This window comes from Apteryx rowi, unplaced genomic scaffold (assembly GCF_003343035.1).
Source record: "Apteryx rowi isolate R43461 unplaced genomic scaffold, aptRow1 scaffold_143, whole genome shotgun sequence".
Lineage (NCBI taxonomy): Eukaryota > Metazoa > Chordata > Aves > Apterygiformes > Apterygidae > Apteryx > Apteryx rowi.
Genome location: NW_020447675.1, coordinates 1,266,509 through 1,291,983, shown reverse-complemented (window position 1 = coordinate 1,291,983; position 25,475 = coordinate 1,266,509). Strand labels below are relative to the sequence as shown.

Sequence of the window (25,475 nt, the reverse complement as noted above, 5' to 3'; positions counted from 1 at the left end):
GTACAAGAAACCCCCTTTTATTAGGAACAATCTTAGGGGATTGTCCAAAGGTATCTCCATGGGTCAGTATGCAGAGATTCTCCATTTCTGTGAGGACACACTTCCCCTAATAGCTCACTTATAGAAAGTTTTGCTATGGTTGAAGACTTCCATGTACAATGGTCTATAAGCAGACTGGTGCTTGGACCAAACACAAATGCATATGACAAATGCAACTGAGTTGTCCTTGCTTACAAATTTAGCTCTTGGTGATGGTTATGACAATATAAAATGGCAAGTTTTCATGAGGCAGTTCTGTGTACAAGAAGCCATGAGCATAAGAATTCTTTTCATTATTTTAAGCTGACTTTACTATTAATGCACCTTGTTTGACCTTTAAAGACTTCAGGCACAGTGACAGGTTCAATGCTGTGCATACTTTTTGCTCTGCTGAATAAGGCAAAGTAGGAAGAAGTTACTCTATTAAAAAGAGAAGAATTATACGTCTTATTCTTTTCTTGGAATCTAAATCTAATCAGTGCATATGTATGTTTGTGTGGTTTTAAGAAAAATATATTTACAAGTGTTAGACACTGTAATATACCACTATAAATACTAGTTTGGTGGTTGCAGTTCAGGAATGTTTTTTAATTCTGAGGGAGATGAGAAGTAAACTTCCCAATGCTAAGTCAGAGTCTAGGCTAAGAACCCTTTTGTGAGTGGTAGAGATGAGTGTAGCTCTGCCTAATGAAGAGTCCTGATTCAGAGCCAATGAACACAATCTCATCAGCAGTGGTGGACTTCATGGCTGAACTTATACGTGATAGAGCAAGATTTGAAGTACATTACTGCCCAACAGTTGACACATTTTGACATATCTCATGGCAATAAGCAAAATGAACCATAACATATCTTATTTGCTCTGAACGTCACAGGGCCTTATGCTGACAAGGGTGACAGTCTCCCCCTGGCACTTGCGAAGTCCGACCTCGCATTCAGTCATGGTCTGACGGACAGCAGACTGGCTTACTTCAGCACAAATCTGAACGCCTCCCTCCTCACACTGCCCATCTTCACGGCAAACACAGCTATTGGATTGAGCTAAGCAAAAACAGAGAGGAAAAACACTCAGGATGGGATCTACTCACAAGGAGGCTATTAACTCATTTAATGAAAAACAGACTAATATTTTCTAGCAAAACTATAGCAGTAACTGAGAGATTTGTGGAGGGCACTTTTCCTAACCAGAAGTAACATTAACTGATATTCAGGTTCAATGGAAAAACTAGAAGCGCAACCAAGTGGCACTCTGCTGTCACAGGAATCCAATGCACCTACAGGGGCTTCTCCAAATTTGACAGGTTGTTTGCTTTTGTGGGAAAAGCTTTCTGAAGATGCCTGAGATGTAGGTCTTGAATACATCTCTGATGCTACTGCTTCAAATCTGCTAGCACCAATTATCATATCTATTGCTCCAGACTCCAGACAACATGTAAGATGAGAGGTCTATCCTTGGAAAGTAACAAACTCTGGTCGCAGCCTGATCATGCAAACACTTAAAACTTTTTTTATTTACATATTGGCAGTTTCCTTAAGATCAAATAACTCACTCCTATGAATAAATAGGCATAGGTGTATCAGTGACAACAACTAAATAATCAGATAAGAATAAGGACCCCATTTGAGATTTATTTTCCATAACTATGTGCTTGTGTTGGTGTTGTATGTTTAACTTTTGCCAGCATTTGTCTCTGCTGAAACTTCAACCAATTTTGATGACTTTTTGTTATTATTTTTGCATGTTCAAACCTGTTAGACAAAATATACAAACGCCTATCAGGTAATCTTTTTTATTTTCAAAATATGATAATAACCGTGCCTTCTATCTGAGGCACTTCGAAAAACCTAATTTACTCCTTTATCTTTCCATTTCTGGCCACCCTCCATTAAATGCAATGTACTGGAGGACACTCAGGGAAATTAGATCAGGGAACAGAAAAGCTTCCATTGAAGACAAATTGCAAAAGACTGAGACTATTTACTCTGAGGGAATATTCATTCACCATTGCTCCTAAAGTGAGAAACTGGGGATATGCAATGAAGTACAAACAAAAGTAAGTGCCTTTTCTAGACAGTATAGAACAAGACATTTAATTCCTTGCCACAAGATACCACTGGGGTAAATGCTCAGCAAGATTCAGGAAAGGATTTGATATTGCTGTGGGCAGTGAGGATTTCCACAGTTACTGTGTCAAGAAATTTAAAACAGGTAGTTATAATGAAAAAAGGGTAGGGCAAGGGTTTCACCCAAAATTGCCAGACAAACATCAAATACGGTAGTCCATTTAACAGGGACTGGGAATAAGCTTTTCCTATAGACAGTTTATTCTGCTACAGTCTCCTGCAGGGTTTTATTTTCCATGACTGGAGCTTTCATACACCAAATATTGGACCCACGGTTTGAACCAGCTTGGCAATTTGTGGGTGCCTGATGCTTCTGGGAGGATCAGGAGTTGCTGTGTAAGGACAGAACTATGGCTAGTATGAAAGCAGGGATAAAGATTTCATTTTGTTACTTATGATTGTGCAGAATCTCTTACCATCACATTTTTCCCATGAACGGCATGATCCACAGGATTTTTCAGCTGCCTGAGGTATTTTGCAGTTTTCTACATTAGTAAGAGAATATTTTCTGCCCATGCACTCCAATGCATGCATCTTGCAAACAGTTAAAAGTGTGTTTCTCTTGGTTCTTTGATCTGTAGCACAGATGTCCAGGGAAGGACTGGGAAAAAAAAAGAAAAAAAACAGGGATAGCACTATTTAAATATGCCTTTTCTTGGCACCTCTTAAAAAGAGCTGAGGGAATGGAAAATATTCAGGATCCCATTCTGTTTTTCCCATTCAGTGAGGTATATCCTAAAAGTGCAGCAAGGGAACTCGGGACTTAGACCCATGAATAATAAGACTTCTTCCTTTCCCACAGGATGCTGCACCTCAACAGAACCAGAATCTGTCCCCTTTGAAGCTCAAGGATATTATTGAATATTTTGCCATTGACTTCAGTGGCAGTAAGATCTAGACGTCATTAGTTAAGAGTTCAGACCTCAATTATTCTCTAACATATTATACATCCATACATATATGTACATACACACAAACATATGGTTTCACATATATATAATGATATATGCACATTGGCACGTGTATTATTATTTCATAATTACTTGATGAGACTATAGTTAACATCTTTATTCCCTCCTCTCCTTTAAAAGCCTCAGCTTTTACCAAATAAAAAGTTATGATCCAACATCAGAGACCAGAGAAATTTCTGGAAATACAAATACAAAATCTCCACAGAAAATTTATCCAAAAAATGCTCTATTTATGCAGAGGATTTATTGTTTATTTCTTGAAATTCAGATATTGTGCTAATACCCACAAAAATTAGCTTTTAAAAGCAATAATAATGATTCCTGGACAACCTTGAACAGTATTTGCTTCAGGGACAGTTCTAGGAAGGTATTATCATTCGTATTTCATGCTGTAGATGTAGGAGGGGGAAAAAAAGACCTTCCATTATTTCTGGATTTTAATCTCAAAACCCAAGCTTCTTTACTTGTACTTCATGCAATTGGTGACATCTGTGTGGAGTGAACAAAAATGCTGCCTACTCAGAGTAGGTCATTCACATGCTCTCCTGGCAGTATTTAACACCCACAGGGAAATTACTACGCAGGATACAAGACAGCAGAGAGTCACTCCCAAGGTATGAAGAGCTTTGAAATGCAGCTCCAAAGGCTTATTTCTCAGTTAAAAGAGCTCACAAGTACTTATGTAGAAACATTTAGTATCCAAAATGAGTCGGTTTTTAGGGTCAACCCAGGAAAAACAAGTGTTTGGTGCAGAAGAGAGGCTGACCAGGAATGGCCAAAGGCTGCATGACGGGGAGGGTAACAGTTACTGGGAAAGTGGCTTGTGAGGGAGTAGGGAAAAGGAATTTGAAAAGGGAAGTCCTGGTAAGAAATTACTGACTCTGGACTTGTTCAACTCCTCACGAAGTGTTGAGGTAGATTTTTTCTTTTTTTGAGAGTTAGGAAATGTTTTTTGGTATGATCTATAAATAAGGCACTGATGAAAAGTGCCTGCTCCAACCTCTGGGAATGATTATTTGAGAGGTGATTTTGAAGTCTCTTAAAAGAGCTGGATTTACAGAAAGTTTAAAYTATCCATAGTTTAGTGCTCCTTTAAGGTCTCTCAAATTTGGCACAGAATTCACCAGCTGATTCTGAAAACTTTGACTGTTGCATCTACCTGCAACTGGAAGTGCATTTAAGGATTATTAATTGTATTATAACTCCTATACATGTTAGCATCTTCACTTGTGATGTGTCCCTTAACCATTGCGCTTAGTCAAACTACCAACCATGAGATCCCTAGTAATTTTTTGTTGCCTGAATTTTTCTAAATGTTCTTCTGTTAATATAAAGAATGAACTTAACCTTCTTACTCTGAGGCCTAAAAAGCAGACAGCCCAAAGGTTACATAGCTCCAAGCAGTTAATAAAGGAAGGCTATATGTCTGTATTGTTTGCATGTTTGGCTGTGCAGCCTACAAGATAGGAGTGCACTGATTTATCATGTGAAACCTATCACTTCAAACAAAAGTATAAGAAACACTTCATTTTTAAATATCAGCTTAGATTCAGAAAAACAAACTGTGATTCAAAGGAAGCATCTAATCTATAGTTAAGTTGTTTAGTATGTTATGGTTCAGAGGCTTTCTTTATTTGCCTGAGAATAATAAAGCTCAACATCTGCGTCTTAAGGACAAAAAATTGTATACAAGGCAGCTTAGTTTACCTGAAAAGATTAGGCCAGGCACAAATCCACTAATCTCTCTGCTTTGCACCACTTCAGCAACACCCAGCAGAGGCGGGGGAGGCTGATTTAACCAGCTGCCTAAGGTTCACCACAGGGAGGGCTATTGCTGGGAAAGAAATGTAGGGAGTGCACATTCCTGTTGCCAATCTCTAGGTATGATGCTGTTCCTCAAGCTCTCTGAGACTGGGTCAGCTGGGAAGAAAGCCAGTGGAAATAAGCATCTTCAGATGCATAAGAAAAAGGATGGATACTCTATACTCATAAGAGAAATTAATAACTTGCACTCATTGCTGAGAAAGGATATTACAAGGATAGGAGGATCAGAACAGCGGAATACAAATAATAAAAGGCAACAAAGAGTTCTTGTGTGGAAGGAATTTGAAAAATTCAGCACCTTTTACCTGAAAAAGAAGGCTTGAATAAGAACAAGCCTTTACAAAAGCGCATAATATGAGGAATGAAATAGCACATGTAAGCCAGCAAATATCTTTGCTCTCTTTCACCTACTATATGAGGCAGGCAACTTTCAGTGAAACTAAAAAACAAGAAATTCAACATGCTGGAAGTGATTTTAACTTCTTAAGATTATATCCAAGACCATAAATTTTAATACAACAGAGGCCAAAAACTCTTAAGAAACACAGATGCTACATAAATAAATGTGGGGAGAAGAAAGGGGGTACTTTTGGAAAGATATTAAATCTCATTCTTCATTGTAGAGATAGTCTTTAGCTGCTGGAGGCTAAGGTTTCATCTATATTAATACACTAACTGTCCTCTGAACCATTCCTTGCACAAGAGCAAATTTCCACAGAATACCTGATATCCATACTGTTAAACTCTCTTTGCCCTCAGAGCAGGGGGACCACATCAAACTGCCTATAGTCCTTGACCCTAGTAACTCCTGAACTGTTCCTGGAAATCATGTGGGAATTGACCCTTGCCAAAACTCTGCTAGGAAATGTTCCAGCAATTTAGCAGTGCCAGTGCCCAGGAATGTTCCCTGTCTCTAATTTATTAGGATAGATATAGCCTAAGGCGCCATGTCATGAGGGACAAATTACCCTGCACCAGCCTGTTGTGGGGTTCTTGTGCCATACCTGGAAGTTTCTGTTGCTTGTCTCTTGGGAACTGAAAAGACCGATGATGGGTCTGAAACCATGGCGTTTCTGCATTCCTTATGAACTGTTCTGAGCAGCGGCTGCTGTTGAGAGTCACCATCACAGCAAAGCAAACCAGGTTACTTCCACTCTCAGAGGAAGGACTGAGATCAGGTTACATGCTTCAGTCCTACAACCTCAATAGGCTAGCAGATTAGTCTGCTTAGACAGCTGATGATTTATCCTTCTATTATTAGATGTGTTATTTCAAGACAGAGTGAAAAAATTGCATCAGGTAACAACAATGACTATTCTCTATCTTTCTGCCATTTTGAACATAATTAAAAAAAAAGAAACAGGCAGGCAGCAGATAAATTATAACTGAAGTCTAAATGCATAACCAAATGTAATTTAGTTAACTTCCAAAGTTATCCTGACTCTGCACAGGGACATCCCTAGCATTGTGGAGCCTCCTCATCTTCTATGTAATTGACCTCAAAGAATCCATGAAACAGAGGAGGGGTTGTTGCCTCATTTTAACAAGTAGAGTATTGAAACAAAAAGAGTAGGTCTATATTATTTAAAATATTTAGATGTTTAAGGATATGGAGAGTATTAGTGGGGTTGTTACAAACCTGGCCTTTATCTTTCCAAAGCAGGGATGCAAGACAATGGTCTCGAATCCTAGGAAAATGCCCAGTTGGACTACAGAACCTGAACTAAGCTCACCAATTTTAATTTTCAGATATTCAAGGTGTGCTAATTTTGGCTTAGCACCAGTCACTATGCAGGGCACTCTTGTAACTGCATGTCTGATACATGCAGTACATATTCCACCGAGAAGTTTTGCTACCTCTAACTCATTCGAGAGGACTTCAATTTTCTTCCTCCTACCACACTGGGAAAAGAAAAATCTCATCTGTTATCCTGGAGTTTTCAAACTGTTCATCTCCTGCTGTGATAAACCTGTCGAGATTTCTTGTCCAGAGCTCACATCCACTGTGCTGGTGTTCTATGAAAACTATCTCAGATGTTTGAGTGCTGAGCTCTTTGCAATATCTGGCCATCAGTGCCAGGTGGTCTTGGGTCTCTTCTTGTTACTTTTCACTTACCATCTGTTCCCTCAAAAGTTAGCAAAGAACCCAGCGAGTGAATCAATGCCATGCTTGTCCTGCTTTACTTATCATAGAGTGTAGGCCTAGATCACTAAGCAAATCAGAAACAATAAACTCTGTTCTGCAAGTTATGAGGTCATAAAAGGTGACATGAGCGGTCTGAAGAGGATTGGTCTCTCCAGACTGCAGCATAAATAGGAGATTAGATTATTGTACCTTTCATAACTCTCCAGTTTCTCAGCAGGGAAAAGAAATCTACTTTATTTCACTAGCTTACCGCTTTGATGGTTGAAGTCCCAAGGGTCTCTGTTCTAACTCTTCCTCCATCTTCTAAATCTTCAAAATATCATTTTATCTTTTTTCATCTATTTCACAGATCAAATGGAGCTGAAATTATCCCTTCACTTTCTGTCATCTAACCAAATTCCATCACTGCTAATACCCACTGAAAGGCAGGTAAGTGATGAGCAGGACATTGATTGAGCTGTAAAGCAAACAAAGTGCTATGCCTCCTTCTCATATGAGTAAAGCTTTCTAATCTGTCATGGACTGAGGACTCAAGAAATTTAATTGGTGTTGAATAAAGTGAGAAAGTCATTGCCAAATTCAGCCTGAACTTACCCACACTCATAGGGCATTTTGCACACACATTGTAACTGTTGCACTTTCTCCCATGGCTGACATTTAGGCTCCGTCACTTCTGGTTCCACACGGGTTACTGACATAGAAGAACACAGACAATGCTATTAATGGTCAGAAAAGCAAAGGCTGTTAAAGGGCTACCCTGAAATCATCTGATCAGTTGATCTTAAAAGGCACTGGATTATATAACTGTGACATAAATCACATTCTACAAGTTCATGAAAAGTAACTATTTCATGGAAGGAATCTGCAGTATTAAAAAGATGTAATACACTTAATTACTGCTCAGAGTTACTGAGCAGTAATTTATCCATGGGCCAAGAGTCAGATTGAAGGAGACGCATACTGTGTTCAAGCCTAAACATTCATTCCAGTTCTGCAGTGGCTGTCTGTTTCTGCTAAACTTAGCAGTGCTGAATCAGAGCTAGCAAATGTTGGCAACAGCTTTATCATTAGGTTTCAGAGGTAATGGCTTCACTGCTGTGACTAGAAAAGCTGAGACTCCAAAGCCCTGTGTAGAAATAGTGAATCTTAATATCTATATTCAGTGACAGTAATGAAAACTAGAAGTTCCAGCACATAGTCTTTAATCTGAGCTAATCTGAGCTGTGGGGAATTTTCACAATTGCACGTGTTGTTCTTTGGCTGCTGCGTTATAGTCTAAGCTTTGAAATAAAATAGGCCTTTGCTAAACATTTCTCTAGAGATTTCTGTAACAAGTAATAGCAAGACTTTGTTTAATCCATACAGCCACATTTTCTGAGAAAGGTTTATCCTGATTTGTGTGTTAGATTAGGTGTCTAAAGTATTCTACTTGAACTTGAAACTTTAATATCCCTGAACATTGTTACATTTTTAAAATAAACCTCCCTTCTGGATTAAGACTTGCCAAGCTAAACAGATAGGCAGAAATTGAGAGAAGGAAAAAAATAGAGTTGTAGTGCTTTGCAATACAAACAGCCGGCATAACCTTGTCTGCCTGCAGAGGGGAAATTTCCACCAAAAATTGCTACATTGTCTCCTGGTCTGGGGCTGCTGGTTGTACCTGTCCTCTGTAGTTGCCTGTTATCAACACTATTACTGACTAAACACTCTCATCCCACCTTATTTCAGTAAGGCCAAATAGATGTGTGCCATTGTGTCTCTGCATGCATATATTTTTTATTATTTTTGTCCATTTTTATCTCATATTGCTTCTAATATTTAACTGTTGTTCTTTCTGTTGTACTAATATACTAATACTCCCGTACAGCAAGACACAAGTTGTTTCTAAAGATGGAAGTGTTCAAGACTGTTTCTAGTCATTACTGGAGTTTGAATACATGATGTAACAAAAACTGATGAAAATCAGTCACTAAGGCTAAGACTAAGGAGAGAGGCAACTAGCAACAGAAGTTCTGTAGCGCTAGTGCTTTTGTACATTAGCAACTATGAGCCATTTTATTTACAGGTATATTGTTCCTTCTGTTCCCTGGGAAACAGCACTGGCTGTTAGTTTTCTCCAAGCAAGGGTCTGAGGAGGGATATGAGAACATCTGGGATGTCAGGTAAGGATGTGACTGACTTGAAGTAGCAAGCAGTTTGAATGCTTGTACGTCACTAGCCAGCATTGTAGGTATACACAAGAGAAAGCCTTGTCTGCCCTCCACAGCTGGAAAAGATGAAATGAGACTAAGCTGTTTTATGGTGTAGCCTGCTTCTCTCTCTGACAGTGCCTGCCAGTGTCATGAGCTTGAAGATCCATATCCCCCTGTCCTTCAGTTCCTATAGATTTACTGCATATCAGCTGTGTGACTGTTGAATGAGCAAAAGGAGTCATCCAGCCCCAGCTCTTCTCTGCTATGAGAGATCTTGGTGCACTGAATCGGTTCCAGATGACTTCCAGAGAAGTGATGTTTCTACAGTGCAGTTCACATGGTGGTGGTGTTACACAACGCGGGTAGAAAGTGGAGTGTATTTTGGGGGCAGAATAGGCAGCATATATMCTAGACAATCTCCTAAAATATTGTTGGTGATGATAATGCTTAATATCTATATGGGAATGGGAAGCAACAAGCCAGAAGGAAACCTCAAAAGAAATGTCTTGAAGCATCTTGTTTGAACAGCTTGCAGAAGATGGTCGGTTATCTTGGCCCGTGGTGAAGCACACATTCATGTCTTCTGTACTTTGTGTTGTTGATATAGATATAGCTATCTATGTCAGCCATAGTCTGTACAGGAAAGAAACCCTTGAACTGCATTCAGAGGACTGCAATGGCTTACCTGGTCTCTTGCACTGGATAGTTGTCATGTCAGGAGACCACTTGAGACTGGGCTCACACAAAATTGAGCCTGCCCCTTCTAAGTGCATGTCATGTGGACAGGACAGAGTCACTCTCTCACCGATCTCATATAAAGGTTTCCACGGCTCTCCTTGCAACCCCCCCTCCAAGGCAGGTAGCAGACAAGCGGTTTCTAAGGAATGAAGCATTTGAGATAGTCATGGTGAATCAGTGGACTGCAGAAAACAGTTGCATATTTGATCTTGTCTCAAATTCCTAAAAAAACTCAATGGAAATATTAGCTGTTTTTCCTCTAGAAATATACCAATCATGTTAGCAAAGAATATTAACTCATCACCCCAGCCAAGTGTATGTGCAATACCCAGGAGAGAGTGACAATATCTTCTCCTATTGCCTGCAGATCTGGCCCTAGCTTGAACAGAAATTCTCTTTTCTTATAACCTGTGCTTCTGTTAAGGGTTTGTGCTGGTAACTAGCATCCTACTAGGGATAGGTCGTACATACAGGACCCTGAAGACTGTGTACTGATACACAAAGAGACGGTACTCAGATGATGTGGGCTAGCATTTGTTGACAATAAATTCTGGTTGGAAGGAGGAAAGGAGGGTGTTGAACAACAGACCTGAAAACTCCCAGGTCTCACTGATTGCACTCAAAGTTGATCTACAAATAAAACTTGAAGGAGAAAATACCCTAATGGTTACTAACTGGGTCAGAGGAAAAGAGTGAAGGGGAGAGATCATTCAAGCTGTAAACTGATCCCTGGAGTTAAGTTCCTACGACAAGACAGTTATTTGAGAACTCTGTGGTTGCCCAGAGCTGCCACTGGACCTTTCACTCAGTTTGGCCAGAAAGGGACATAGGCTTATCCCAATGGTTCCTGGCCATAGCCACAAGACTGAATTGTGCAACAAAGGTTGTTCCCACAGAAAGTAATTCCTCCCACACCCCAGGGTATTGTCCAGGACCTTGAAGAGTGCGCTTCTTCCTATGGAGCATTAATCAGGGATAAAATAATGTGTAAGAATGGTATATGCTGCAATTTACTGCCAGTTTAGAAGGATTATGGAGACACTACCAAGAATCTCAGTCCTAATACAAACATAAGAACATTGCTACTCCTCTGACAGAGATTATAGGACTTACTGATCATCAGTCTTTGTGATTCTGGCTTATATCCCAATGGATACAAACCTTCCTCTAAATATAATAAAGCTCTTTCTACATATAATATACAGTTTTGACCAGGTGTGCTGGGCTTTTGTTTCACTGCCCACTTTCTTGACAACCAGAGTTTATAGATATTTTTCTATTTAAGTATAACAATATCTGGATTCAAAGAAAAGAAAGTCAATTTAAACCTGATTCTTTCTAGGGAACTGGGAAAATACAGGTGTGTATTTCTTTCCTCCTTATTGTTAGAAAGCAGACATGGAGAAAAGTTTCACCAGAATTCAGGAATGAAGTTGTATTTCATAATTAGAATCAGTTAGACATACTCTGGCAATATCGGTCTCCAGCTTGCCACTGTAAATCACTGCCACACTTAGCAACAGGATCACCAATAAGAGAATATCCATCTCTGCAAGTGTAAACAATGCTTTTCCCAACAGGGTATAAGTTTTCAGCATTCTGAAAGAAAAAAAATAGGAGGAATTTTGAATTTATAATCTAGGAAACACCAGCAGTGTCAAACTCCTTTTAATCTTTCGGTGTGATCTTGGGATGCAGCAGTTTAGGGCAGTGTGAAGTATTAATGTCATTCTACAAGGAACCGGTGGGAGTGTCTGGAATATTGTGGGCAATTCTCATTGTCTATAGTCAGCAAATGTGCTCAAAACGAAAAAGATGCTGAAAAAAAAGTTGGTAGAATACAGAAGATTCTAGCTAGCTTAAGACAGCAAATGAGGGTTAGAGTTGAGTGTACCTTGTGACAGGGGTCTGACAGTGATATATACCAGAAATGGAACAGCGCTCTTCTGCCAGCGTATAAATTGACTACAAATACAGCTGTTATTAAATGTTAACAGAATTAAGCTCTTGAACAGCCTTCCAGTGGGAGTACTGGAGAGTATATGGCTTTGCTAATTCTTAGGATGGCATGTTATAAGCTTATGCATATTTAATATGATATGGTCACTTAGGAGAACTGGCCTTGAGGACACAGATCTTTTCTCATTTTATATTCCCCTGTGTTCTAAGGAGAGATTATGTAAAAAACTGAGAATATTCCACAAACTGCAGGATTCTACCTTTAGTCTGTGAACTAAATGTATCAATATGGGAGATATACATTGATTAAAAAAAATACATGACAAAATTTTGGATCATGCCTCAGGCTCAGTTGTGCAGAGATAACTAGTGGATTTTTAACTACTGCTCATATTTATTTTATTGACCAGGAAGACTCTAGACAGCCTGACAGCATAGAGAAGGCATAATCCATATCCCGAGAAATTTAGTCTCCCTTGTTAAATGGACCAAACTTTGTAATACAGTCAGCAAAATAACTTGCTTCATCAGAGCTCCACCAGGGAACAAGAAAGTGCAGTGGTTAGTCACAGGATGGAAAGTCAAAAGTCCTAAAATCTGTTTATCATTTTGCTATGGACTTGCTGAATGGCCTTGGACAGTTTACTCTCTGCGCTCTGTTTCTCTTTGGCTTTCTGTACTTTAATTTGTAATACATGTGGCACAGAATGTTTTAACTATGTGTATAGGGTGTAGGACAAGATAAGAAATCTCTATAGGTTTCATGGTACAGAAAAGCAAAGATTTCATTTTGTTTGTGCGTGTGTGTGTGCGCATGTGTGTTTTAATGTGTAAAGTCTTGGCTAACTTCTTGTAAACTTAAGCAAGGGGACAATGCTGAGAAAGCTGCTATACAGTAGCTTTGACACTGAACTTATCAATACTAAACTTATCAAGACAAATACAGTTTCAAGTGAATCTCTATATTAACTTCAGCTGTGACACTGCAGTTAGGAATAGAGCAGATAATAAAGTAATAAAAATAACTTACTTGAACAAATCCATTTTTCAAGAGAGGAGGAGGTGAACAGAATTCTGTAGGACTTATGGATACATCAAAGCAGTGTGGTACAATCAAGCTAGAAAGCAAACAAAGTACTACTAATTTTGAATTTGTTTAGCCGTTCTTCTTTCCAAAATAGTATACTTCTCAGTGAAGTTCATTTTCAAGACCATTACATGTCCTATTACCTCACAATTATATTTAAATCAGGCACCACCAAGATATTTGAAAAAGAGAGTATTAAATAGAATGGTCAAGTTTACTGACTTTTACCCCATTTTCTAGTTCACCTCATATCAGATTCAGTTCCTGGGTTTCATTTTGTTTCAACTTAAATTTGAAAGCTGGAGGGCCAGTCAGTGACATTCTCCCTAAGTGCAAAAACCTGTGCATTCTTTTGAAATAAATTTTTAAATCTTCCTGTATTTGTGCTCCAGAAGTTTTGTTTCTGCTTACCGAAAATGTTGCAACTCCTCATCTTCACAAGGTCTGCTTTCATGCTGTTCTCCTATGCATGCCTTCCCACCACCTTGTGGTGAGGGGTTGTTGCAGGTTCGACTCCTTGATTTCCTTCCCCCTGAACAAGGACTCCAAGAAGACCAGCAGCTCCAGTGTCCATCAACAACACCTATGTAACATTTGAGACCATTTCACATTACGGTTTTTTGTCCTAAAAAAGGCAAGTACTATTCAAAGCTAATTCAAAACTATGACCTTACAGAGAATTCCACATTGTAATGATCTCTGTTCCCCTACCCATCCTGCCCACTCTCACAAAGACACCCCTAAGTTTGTCCTTCTGATTTCACTGGGGCTTTGGCTTCTGGACACCTGTGTAAGTCTTAGTAATAAGGGTTGAGCTGATCCCCAGTTCAGCTAATCAATCCCCTTTCCTTAATTTTGTGCCCAGTGGGACACCAGTCATGTGTGACTTGCATATTTGAAGAGAATCTGCAATTTCTTCTGGCTTGAGGACTATATATATGGCATTTCCCTGTTCAAAACCTGGCTGACTTTGCTTCTGGACTGATGGGTGAGATGCAGCCAGTCAGTGGCACTCAAAACTTAATTGTGAGAGTGTATGCACCCTAGTTTGGCAAAAGTGACTTTGGCCCATTAGTATATGAATTTCCCTGCTTGTGGGTGGATAGGGACAGAATCACTTGTGAAACTAAAGAACACCTGTTTTTTTAGTTTATGTATTTATTTATGGAGGGCTGCACTATGAGTGGTTAGTATTATCCACTGTATTTAACAATAATTATAAAAAATTTGACAATAATTATAAAAACAGTTCTTTGTAAAGTACTGTTTATACATGCTAAGCAGAGACAACATCAGCTGCTCATTCAGTCTGTGCAGCAGGATAAACAGACTCTGGAAACAGGAGAGTGCACTTGCCACTTTGAAACTCTCACAAGCTTAAACAAGTGCTGACCTGGCTGATCTTGCACGAGAGTTCCCAGTTCACAAGCTGCTCCGAAGGTGTAAGGCTTGCAGTAACACATGCACTGAGTTCCTTCCACAGCTGGCTCACCACCATTCTGGCAAGGATGACATTTGCAGGGATCGTTTTCAGCCATATATTCTTCAATGGCTTGTTTTAGGTAATGCTTTTTGACTGAGGAACAGGGCACTTCCTTTACCAGCTCATACAATGGTGTTAGCTACACACAGAAGAAGAATTTACATTAAAAGCTGTATTAAGGATAGAACAGTTTATCAGCACATTTTGTCCTATAAGATAATTTATGATGTATATTCCTGAACATGAGTCTTGAAAGATGCCCTAACTAGTTTGTTAGCTAACTAACTAAAATCTTATGTTAGTTTTTAATATTAGCTTTTTTTTTTTCCCTGCAAAGTCAGCTCTATTTAACAAAGTTTCTTAATGTAACTGGAGGCTTAGTTGTGTTTAAACACATTTGAGATAAGAGATTACAGCTGAGATTAAGGTGTACCATAACACAGTCCACCGGTGTACAATCACCTGTCATCACCAAGCTATTTCCAGTCTAAAAAGCTAGAAATTTAAATAAACTATTATGTCATTTCATTAAGCAGCGATTAAAGACAGCAATAAGCAAAAATATTTTGCATTCCTATGGCAGATTTTATATCTTATACTCTCATATTTAATTGAAAACTCCTGATGGAATTCTACTGCTTTTACGCTATGCTTCAGCATTTAAGCAGTTCCCAAAGGGGACTTGGACAAAGTAGTGGTGAATACTCTTGTGCCAGTTTTCAGGTATCTGGCTTCCAGAATCTCCAGTTATGTCAAACTTCTGCACACAGAGAAAAGGGAGAGGTATAAAAGGGATACACAGAGGTCAGCAAGCTGAGTGAAAGCTACACAGACTTGCCAACATGTAATTCAGAAAATGGGCTATTTAAAATCTAGCCTCTCTCCAATGCTAAACTGACCCTCTGTTCTTAAGCAGAATTCCACTAAAATCACCAAAGGCCTGTAAGACTTGCAGGTATCTACCAGTCAAAAGTTAGATTTGTGATACAGCCAGTCACTTCCTAGAATTTTCTTCCTGTGAAATCTTTTTACTTTTATAAAGTGATCTGAATACAAAATGATTGCTGACTACAGCCTGATTAATCACCCTCTATAATTTAATCAGTTCTCCCCCTGAGGTATCCCATCTGCTCATCTCTGTTTCAGGAAAAGAGCCTTACCTTTTGTTTAATTACTCTGGGATAGTTTGTCACTGATCTGGCCCAAAAGGAATATCTCTGACTGTTCCCAGCAGGATTATTCAGCTCTAGATAACTAAGGCCAGCAACAGCACCTGGACTTCCTCCTTCTATATAAGGGTCTCCTTTAATCTTATTGCCACTACTTCCTGTAGGTTCAGGATGAGAAATGCAGAAAATGGGAGCATTGGTATATTTAAAAATGGGAATAGAAACAATACATGCAAAAACTATACTAGCAAGTAGTGAAAGGGTGCATCAGTGCAGAATGCAATTATGAGATTACGGTGTCCTCAGTAGTAATACTGTGACAAATCCTGTAGCAGTATTTCCTAAAAGAGAAAAATATTGTCTTAGGATAAAAATGCATTGTAGAGAAGACAAAAAGAGTTGCACGCAGCTGAAAACTCTCCAACATCTGCAAAACAGACTGTAGCAACTAAGTCGGTGGGCATCTGTAGAGCCATTTATTCCTTTCTGTCACAGAAACTAACTGCACAAACAGATCAACACTCAAACTCAAACATACATCTCCATAAAGGCCCTGTTTAAGGAGGCCCTGGATACAGTGATGAAAATGGGTTCTGCAGTCCCAGACAGATCAATCATGCACACCTGCATCAAGAGGTCCCACAGGTACAGCACATAAGCAATATCTAGTTTTCCAGCTGTGTTGGCATCTCTGGCTGTAAGGTGTCTGGAAGAGTATTAGTTATTGGGAAAGCATTAGCACTGTTTGCATCTTGGGGAGCCTTTTAAATTGGGCACTTGGTGTCTGGGTTCCATGTGTTAAAATAGAGTTCAGCAAAGCTATCAACACCTGCTCCTCATTTTGACAGTTATTTAGAGAGAGAGAGGGAGAGAGAGAGAGATGGAAGCTGGATACATGGTAACTGTGCAAGTTACTATTGAACATTTACCTGAAGAAGCTCGTAGTAGTTCATCCAGTTTGGAGCATTCTGTTTTCTTCTTCTTTACAATGAATGCACTCCAGCCTGATGTGGTACACTTGTACATGTCTGTTATGCTCAGACCTGCAGAAAATAGATCCATTAACAATACTGTACATTGAAAGTTAGTGTGTATTTTGAATTAATCTCTCAGTTTCCCATTGACTTGAGAGGTGTTTTAGAAAGAGAACCATCACATTTTCTGCTTGAATTAGGAGGCAGCTAAAAAGCAGGTTCTGGAGGGAGGCCCACCTGATGCTAAAGCCTGTGGACAGAGGTTGAGACAGAAGTTGTATCTGGCAAAAGCTTATTGTTCCTTTCATCCCTTTTCTCAGCAATCCCTAATCCTACAGCACTGCTCACCACTGAGTACCACCACATGTCACTTTGATGTTTGCTTCATCTGTGATTTATTCTGCTCTTTACAGTTTTACTCAACCTCCATCTCTAAGCAACTTTTAAACTTTAAGGTTATGTGACATTCAAACTGGCATTAGAATTCAAGTTCAGCCTGATGAGGTCCTGATCCAACTATCTTACTTGATTTTACATATTACCTCAGAGAACATGCAAAGAAACATCTATCTTTGTTTTTTCACTTTGTTTCTTGTAGCAAGTGCTCTAGTACTCTACCTTCTGCTTTCATTTTGTCAGTATCCATTTTAAAAATAACTTTGTAATGTCCTCCTAGAGATCCGGAGTGTAAGAAATGAGTCCCAAAATGTTCAATAAATCTTCGGTAGGTGTTGTAATCATAGACAACAGGGAGGTTGGCAAGTTCTTTCCAGAATGGCTCCGCAAGAGTGAGAAAGTCTGGGCGGTTGTTAATAAACTGAGCAACTTCCACACTGTTCTCAATAACCATCAGCTGCTGACTCTGATGGGAGGAAAAGAAATCAGTCATGCAGCCATTTCGCTACTAGCCAGATGACATACACATTATACTAACTACTGGCCAACAGCTCTATATTGTTATTAGTTGTGTCTAAGCAACTCAGGGAACATGAAAAAAATATTCTGAAGATATGAAGTATCTTTTGGGCTTTCATTTGTAATTGCTGCATCATCTTTCTTTTCTTCCTGTGTACCAGAAAATTAGCATAAGGACAAATAAGTAATGAAAATATCACTATTCACTAATATCACTGTATCACTAATGGTGGTTTCCAGCACTGGGAACATGGCAGTACAGGGAGGAACTAGGGAGGTTTTCTCTGAACCCTGATTTCTGTAGAGGAGCCTTTTTTGTTAAGGTGCTCTAGCCATTTTGAGGATAATGCTGAATTTTAAAATCCTATATACCTACACAAGAATGGTCACCTCAGCTTCTCAACGTTGCTTTCAAACTTTGTTATGATAAATCTCAATATACATCATTGTTAGTGTGGTAACACGAGCTTGTCTTCTGTCAGCTTGAAGAACATCAAATATATGCATTTGTTACTTGTTTTTATTTACTCTAAGATAAAGGTTTTACATCTTAATTGACCATTATTCTCAAATTATTTATTTAACCCTTGTTTTTAAATAAGCCAAAGGCAAAGGCATAAGCACTGTGCCTTACTGGCTACATAAGATACTGGCTATCTTTCTTAATTTCCTACTAGTGGGAAATGAAATAACTCTGTGATTAAAACTAATTTTATTTTATAGAATTCTTTCACTCCAAGATGCTGACAAAGGTATTACTAAAAAGTGCATTAAACTGTTAGAAGAAAATGGAAAAATTTAATCAATTATTAGAAGAAGCTGATGTTTTTTCTGTCTCAAATAGGGGAAAAGCAGCTAGCAAATAAATAAACTACTTATAAAGAGGTAAAATGGAAAAAGCAACAATAGCAGCAAACCTGGCTTAACTGATAAGCCAGACCAGTGATGTCTTTGTAAAGGTTTAACAGGATTTTTCTTTTATGGACTTTGTGCCAAAAATATCTGGATAAAATAAATATTTCTGTGTCACTATGAAAGTACAATCAAAAAATAATAATCAGAACCTTTATGCAAAATACTAAGCAATACTGACACTTTATACATACCTTTTGACTGTTTTGCAGATTTTTATTCTGTGAAAAGCTGTGTCCACTGTTTGATTTTTCATACCTCTCTGTGTGCTTCATATAAGACCAGCTACTGTTGAAAAACTCATAACTAAAATCATTTTGAATTTTAACCTAGAAGATGGAAGATACAATTCTATATAAAGAGCTTTATGGAGGATGTTCAAAACAATAACATAGAGCAGAGCAAATACTTCCTGATGCAAAAAAATTTATGGTCTCTTCAGGCTGAATCCATTTGAGATGATGCATAAACACTAAAAGAAGTGAACACTGGAAGAATCAATTGGCTGAAAGGAGTATTACTTGTATGTATTTATATATATATATGTATAAAAAGTAAAGTAATATGATGCATTAAGGATTGTTTAGTATGCTTTTGATAAGGGGGAGAAGAACCAAATCGCTTAGGCATATGATTTGAAATAAGAAATAAATATATAATATCTCTCTGGAAGGTCTCCATGAAGCACCCCAAAGCCATGTGCACAAAAAATTTCTTAAGGTGATTCAGGTTGCTACTTATGCTAAGGAGATGGCTTGGCATCAGTCTTACTGTGAGAGAAGTAGAAATGACATCCAGGAAATGATGATTCTTTTCCCTTCCTTTATAGCAACATGCTGACAAGTTAGTATTTTAAAATAATAAATAAAATGCCATACTTTTTGGAGATGAACTGACACAACTTTAGCATGTGGTAGCATATGGCCCTCAACACTGCTGTTGCACTGAAGCTTTTTGCTACTGTTGTTTGTTTGATACGTGTTCAGGAGACAGCTGTGTTCAGTGGCATGGGATCCTTCTCTGAGTTCATGGTGGAAGAGCTGCAAGTGGAACTAACAGACTGGAGAGAGGGTACAGGCTTCATTCATCTATGTTTAAGGAAACCTACTTGTCAAGAGACCTTACCTGTTTTGCATCACTATACCTGTTTTAATCAAGACCCCCAAAGATAAAGCTCTGATTAATGGAAACATACTTGGAATGTATAAGCGAGAATGCTTTCACTCAGCCTGTAGTATTCTCTCCCATCTCCACTAAACACCTTTCTGCATTGTCCTCCAAAGCTTCTCGTATGAATCACTCTTCCCTTAGTCTCACCAGTAACGGCATCAAAGCTATGAGAAGAAAAACACGAAACATCATTAAGACACTCAGCTAACAGACTCTTTAACAGGAGCTAAAAATTGCAAAGCCATTATATCCACTAATAGACCCTCATATCTGCAGAACCGCACTTCATATAACATGTCAGAATATGGAAAGCAAAATGTTGCCTTTAATTTTTCAACAAAAATAAGCACATACCAATACCTGTTAACATTAAGCCATTCATATCTACCACAACAGATGTTATTAAGCTTTATTCTTCCAGCAATTAATCCAACACAGAAATAACAGGGCATCCCTTATCAAAATGTTTTGTTATTGTATTTGAACTATATCACATTCCAAATGATATGACTGTGCTAAAGAAACTTGAGTATTTTGCAAAGCTACAGATGGGATGTATAAACAATCCATATGGATTCACAGTACTAAATGCAACAATAAACAAAGGAGCCAGAATTGCTGCTATGCTTTTTTAGACTTTTTTTCCTACTGATGATTATGTTATTGATTTGCATATCACATTTAGAGAAATGCATTTAAACAGCAGGAATGAAAGACAGAAAGCTTTATTCTGTGCTTCAAATCAAAAGGCCAAATTCACAGGCACATTCTGGCTGCCCTGAGCCACTGGCATCCTCGAGACAGTTGTACCAAATAGCTGGGTGGCTGCCTGCTTTGCATTGGTGAAGGGGTAAAAAGCAACCTCAGCAAAAACAAAAAAAAAGTGCAAAAATTAAACTCATGCTGATTCTTTTTTTTTTTGTGATTTGCAGCCTTTCAAGCCTGCAGAAGTCAGATACACGTAGCTGAAGGGAGACTACTCCCCACAAAGACTGTATGGTACTGCTGACATCAGTTGGTACAGTTACATACAGTTACAGTGGAAAAGCAGTTTTAATTTGCTGTTCTCTGTGCATATACATCACTGCCTTCTGTTAGGTGCAACTTTGCATAATAAGCCATTTTTTGTAGTTCAGTTGAATTTTAAAGGGCATCTTTAGATTATCATAAAACCTAGATCTACTCTCATTAAAGCTGATTTTCATTTAGGGTAGGTAGCTAAGGACCTATTCTTCGGATAAGAATGTGCTGACATCTGGAGATTAAAATCATTCTTTTGCATATGGGCAGTTGACCAGAAGCCCAGGAAGTGTATCTATACAGCCAGCGGTAATAAGTACAACAAAAGTGTAAATTTATTTAGCACCAGTACTAATGAGCTTTGCACAGAACATTACCCTGTTCCTGTAAGTTCTGAATTTGGAGGTGTTTTATCATTATCACATACAGTCCTCTTCTCTTCACATCGATCTTCATCAGCACCATCTTCCTCACAATCCTGATCTCCATTGCACACAAGAGATCTGCTAATACACTGACCTAAATCAAAACAAAAATGAGCAGAGAAGGGAGAATTGTTCATCCATTTAAAAATAAATCATCTAAAGTAAAAAAAAAAAAAGTCCCAGCTATTACCACATTAATTAGCTCATTCAATCCCATGGTGAACAGTCTGTGCCCAGGAGGGCTTGCGAAACAACAGTAGATGTAGACGTAAATAAATAGTGCATATATACACTTGAGGGAACTACAGCCATTCAAGGCTTATAATACATTAATAAACCAGTTGACTTCTAAATTTATTTCCTGTTTCTCCTGAATTTTCATCTTTTAACCATATCCTGTGTGATTGTGATTGTACATCTGATAGCACCAAAACATGTTTATCCTGTTGCTCTGTGATAAATTTCTATCTGCTGAGGTAATGTGCTCTTCTGTGATGGTAACACAAGCTGTTTAGATACTACCACTGTTTTAGGGAGCCTTAGTTTTCATGATGCAATTGGTTTCCAAGATGTTTGGATATATCCTAAAACATAGCTTTGGAGAATCACATCTGAAGTTGCATTCTTTAATTACTCTCTCATAATGAAAAAACTGCAATCTGGGGCAAATTCGTGAGGCAGAATGATTTAGAGAGACTCACAGAACTACAGCATATTATTTGCGAAGCTTTGGAATACCCCAGATGAAATTGAAAACATGCATAACCAAGGCTGAACAAAAGGAAACTTCCTGTTGAATCAAAAGTATTTGCAGGTCAAGGGTTCTGGAAAGCAACTGCCCCTTGACTAAATTTCAAGAATCACAACATCTTCTTAATTTTAAGGACTAGAAAATGATGAAAAAGATCTTGATGATACCTGAAAAACACCTGAACCGATCATCACAGCCATCCTCTGTTGGGCATCCCCGTGCGGGAGTGCATTGTCTTGTTTCAAAGGCATCCCCAGAGCAGGGATTTCCCCCAAACTGGCCATAAACTGCTACTGTCCGTCTCCGAATCTGAATGCAAATCAAAGGAAACCTCAGAAAATCTGAATGTAAAGCAGAAATAGTTTACTGCTGTCAAGATACTGCTACCACTCTTCTCCTGTAAGGAGACGAAACATTCACTGATTTTCTTCTGAGGACAACCATACTTCATGCTACCACAGTGGGGGAACAAACTCACAATTTAATAGAAAGCCAGCTATTACATCTACACGGTCTTTAGCCTGAGCCCTAAACTTGGCTGCTTTGTTGAAAAGTCTGCTCTGAATCCAAGAGGAAGCTGGTCACAAATTTCTGTTTTGTTTTATATTTTTAATAGGACCAGTCATGCTTGATATGGAATTGCTAAAATCTTTCAACATCTATTCTAAAGGAAAGTGTTAACCGCTAACATTAAGTGAGGTACTTTTTGTTTCTAAAAAGATTCAAGTGCATTCTCAGTTCAGATCTTTAACTTGGATTAATTCCTTCCTAATTCAGGCAACATCAGTGGAAACAAGATGGAAAGTCAAAAGCAAAAGTAACTTCAACATGAGTAGAGTTGCGCTGTAAAAATCATCAACTTGTTTTTATTGGGGATAATATTTTGCAACAAAGCTTTCTCTTCTTGGCACATTACTCCTCTGAAGAAAAATCAATGGAGGTGGTACAAATCAATCAGTGGCAGCTGAGGAATTGTCTCAGTTTACAGAACAGTGTGGTAGAGCTTTTTGGAACTATCACCAAAATAAAAACTGCAGTAATTATTTCATACCATGAATATCATACCTTTGAAAGGAAAATAGAGAGGGGAGGGTGGAGGGTTTCCCTTCTCTAGAGCCCAGCAACCTTCTCATTCTGCTAGGGAGAGGCACTTCAAGTGCTTTTGCCTATCCTTTTTCTTCATTTCTTCTTCAATCCAGAATGGGCTCTTGTGACTTTTTATATTGAACACTACACTGCTGTGGACACAAAATCATCCAGTTTGGGGTTTAAAAGATATTACTGGAATATGCTTGTGAAGTCATGATTGCAGAAAAAGTGTGTCTGTCTATACCTGTTTTTTAGTACAGCCATCACACTCGGACCAAGGGCCAAAAGAATTCCAGTGGCAATGGACTGGATGGGAAGGGCTGCTCCAGTAGTATTTTTTGCATTATTAAAAAAACAAAAGGGGAAAATTGTTAGGGATCTCCATCCATAAGCGTTAGTGCAAAGCTTTCTGAAAGAGCAAAACAAACCTTCAATAAAAACACAGTGCATGATCAGATGCCCTCTGAAACCACTGGGATTTGCTTTTCAGGTGTGAAAAGAATGAGATCAGTTCCTACTTGGGCTTCCCAGTCACTGAAGAACAGAAGAAAACAGGCACATTCACCCCGTCCTGAAGGTCCATAGGTGGATATCAGAGTGTGTGTATGCCATGGCGTGTGCAAGAGACCATCCCACAGCAGCTCTCACACAGTGAGTTTGCAAATGGGAGGCACTCAGGCTGTAACGGGGGACCCAGGCTAGCTCAGGGTAAGCTACGCTGTGCTTTGCAGTGTGTGGTGCAGGTGTGCGTCACAGTGGCTCATGCACCACCACTGTGTGCATGCCTCCTGAAGAGCAGCTGACTCTTCTGGCTTGTTCAGTGTGGACGGAGATAATGTACACCGTAATTCCTCACTCTTATGGCCACTTATGGCGGTGGCAGCACCAACACAGACCAGTGTCTTCTCTCTCCCAGGAAACATATCTAAAAACCCCATTAAGCCCTGCCCCATGTCAAAACATATCTGAAGAACCCTTTAAGCCCTGCCCCATGTCATGCACCAGGAGAAGTTGTCTGTTAAACTATACATGCTGAGTCTTCAGTATATAATTTTCTAAAGAAATAATCACCTGGAAAAAATGGGAATGAAGCCTGAAACCTCCAGCAAGAGAAAAATCCCCAGCACCTGAAAAAGAGAAGCAAAAGCTTACTTTGCTTTTCTGTTTTTTCCTTTAGATTGTGCAGCTGTTCTAACTTTCTGCAATCTTTACACTAGACATCTTAACAAATAAAGGACAGGGGGTCAGGCTAATAAGGTCTAATTTCTCAACCTCTTTGTGCAAGCTGTTGGATTTTAGTTTTCTTCTTTCTTGCAATACTGCCCAATTACATTTTCAGACAAGTATTTCTCTCTATAAATTAATATTTCAGTGCACTTGGTGTATTTACTTCATCAGTACAATTTAAGTAAGCAATTGTCTTACCTTCATGTTAGATGAAACACTCAGATATCCAGCAATTACTGGGGAAAATGCACTTCCACTCAGTTCAGCAGCTGAAGGAGTCAGTCAGTCTGTCTGCTTCTGTATGTCTCTTCTTGCTCTGCCTTGTTATTATGCTTTTCCTTCCCCCAAAAGGGTAAATACTGCAGAGGAATTTTTATCTTAACCCCATCTAATCCCCTCCAGGGACACAGTCTGCTCTTGGAGCTGCTCAATGTTTTTAAGACATATAAATCAAGGCTTGGCTAGGCTGACTGGGGCTGGCATAAAGTTGTGGGAAGCACTGACTGGAAGAACATTCCTCTTTTGCTTATCTTCTGTGTCATAGTTTCTTTCCTCTGAACAAGACTTTTCAGAGATTCCCAACCCAGAGCTGGTGGCTGTTACCCTAGACCAGAGCTCAGTCCCCAGCTTCAACGGGAAGAGTTGCTCTAGATTCAAGTCGGTATTGCCAACCTTAAATTCTGATCACAAATCTTCAGTCTGCACTTCTGCAGTTATGCATCAATTTTCACACTGAAAATCAGCTTAAGGATCTGAATGCAAGTTTTAGCCTTTTTTTCACGTGATCCTGCCACACAGCCCCTGGTTGCAACAAAACACCAATATTTGGCTTTCTGTGGGGATGCTCTTAGAGAAGTAGATTTCTCTCACTTTCTCCTTTCCCCCATGTCATGTCTTCTTATTTTCTCTTTTGTCTTTTATTATTTTGCAGATCTGATCCATTCCAGTAACACCAACAAAATGCCACAGCTGGGGAAATTTCCATTCATTTATCCTAGCAGAGCCTGGATGAAGCCCTCATGGGAAAGCAGCTACCCCATCTGAAAACTGGTCAGACACTACATCTAGTTGGTAAAATTTTGCACAATCCTCAGAAAACCAAGTACTTCATGTCATAGCATCACTCTGCAGCGACTTTAAAATGCTGCATTCTGTTGGCACGGCCTGCTTTCTTGAAGAAGATGCCTAGATCTTGGGTCACGTTACTCCATCCACATCAGGGATGCCCGTGTCCACTTCCCAGAGGTTAGCAACCTCAGA

The 25,475-nt window shown here is 39.0% G+C and overlaps 1 protein-coding gene across 1 annotated transcript; it reads right to left on the bottom strand.

The window, feature by feature from the left end:
* Positions 1-854: 854 nt before the first annotated feature.
* C7 (complement C7) lies at positions 855-24,544 on the bottom strand. The gene is made up of 18 exons (XM_026058131.1): positions 24,414-24,544; positions 24,060-24,115; positions 23,233-23,308; positions 22,067-22,208; positions 21,101-21,242; positions 19,729-19,867; positions 18,728-18,862; positions 17,325-17,568; positions 16,662-16,775; positions 15,724-15,890; positions 14,474-14,702; positions 13,492-13,663; positions 13,024-13,111; positions 11,501-11,633; positions 9,982-10,173; positions 7,699-7,795; positions 2,580-2,764; positions 855-1,080 (listed from the first exon to the last, which is right to left on the bottom strand). Exons 1-18 carry the CDS (start codon positions 24,417-24,419, stop codon positions 893-895), a joined length of 2,505 nt encoding a protein of 834 aa, XP_025913916.1. The 5' UTR covers positions 24,420-24,544; the 3' UTR covers positions 855-892.
* Between the last annotated feature and the right edge of the window lie 931 nt (positions 24,545-25,475).

Bases quoted from the DNA above. Each gene is read 5' to 3' on its own strand.
- C7 (XM_026058131.1), bottom strand. The intron at 22,209-23,232 runs GTATAGACAGAC...ATTTGCATTCAG, and splicing joins ATGGCTGTACTAAAAAACAG to ATTCGGAGACGGACAGTAGC. The intron at 16,776-17,324 runs GTAGAGTACTAG...TATTTTCTGCAG, and splicing joins TGACAAAATGAAAGCAGAAG to GTCTGAGCATAACAGACATG.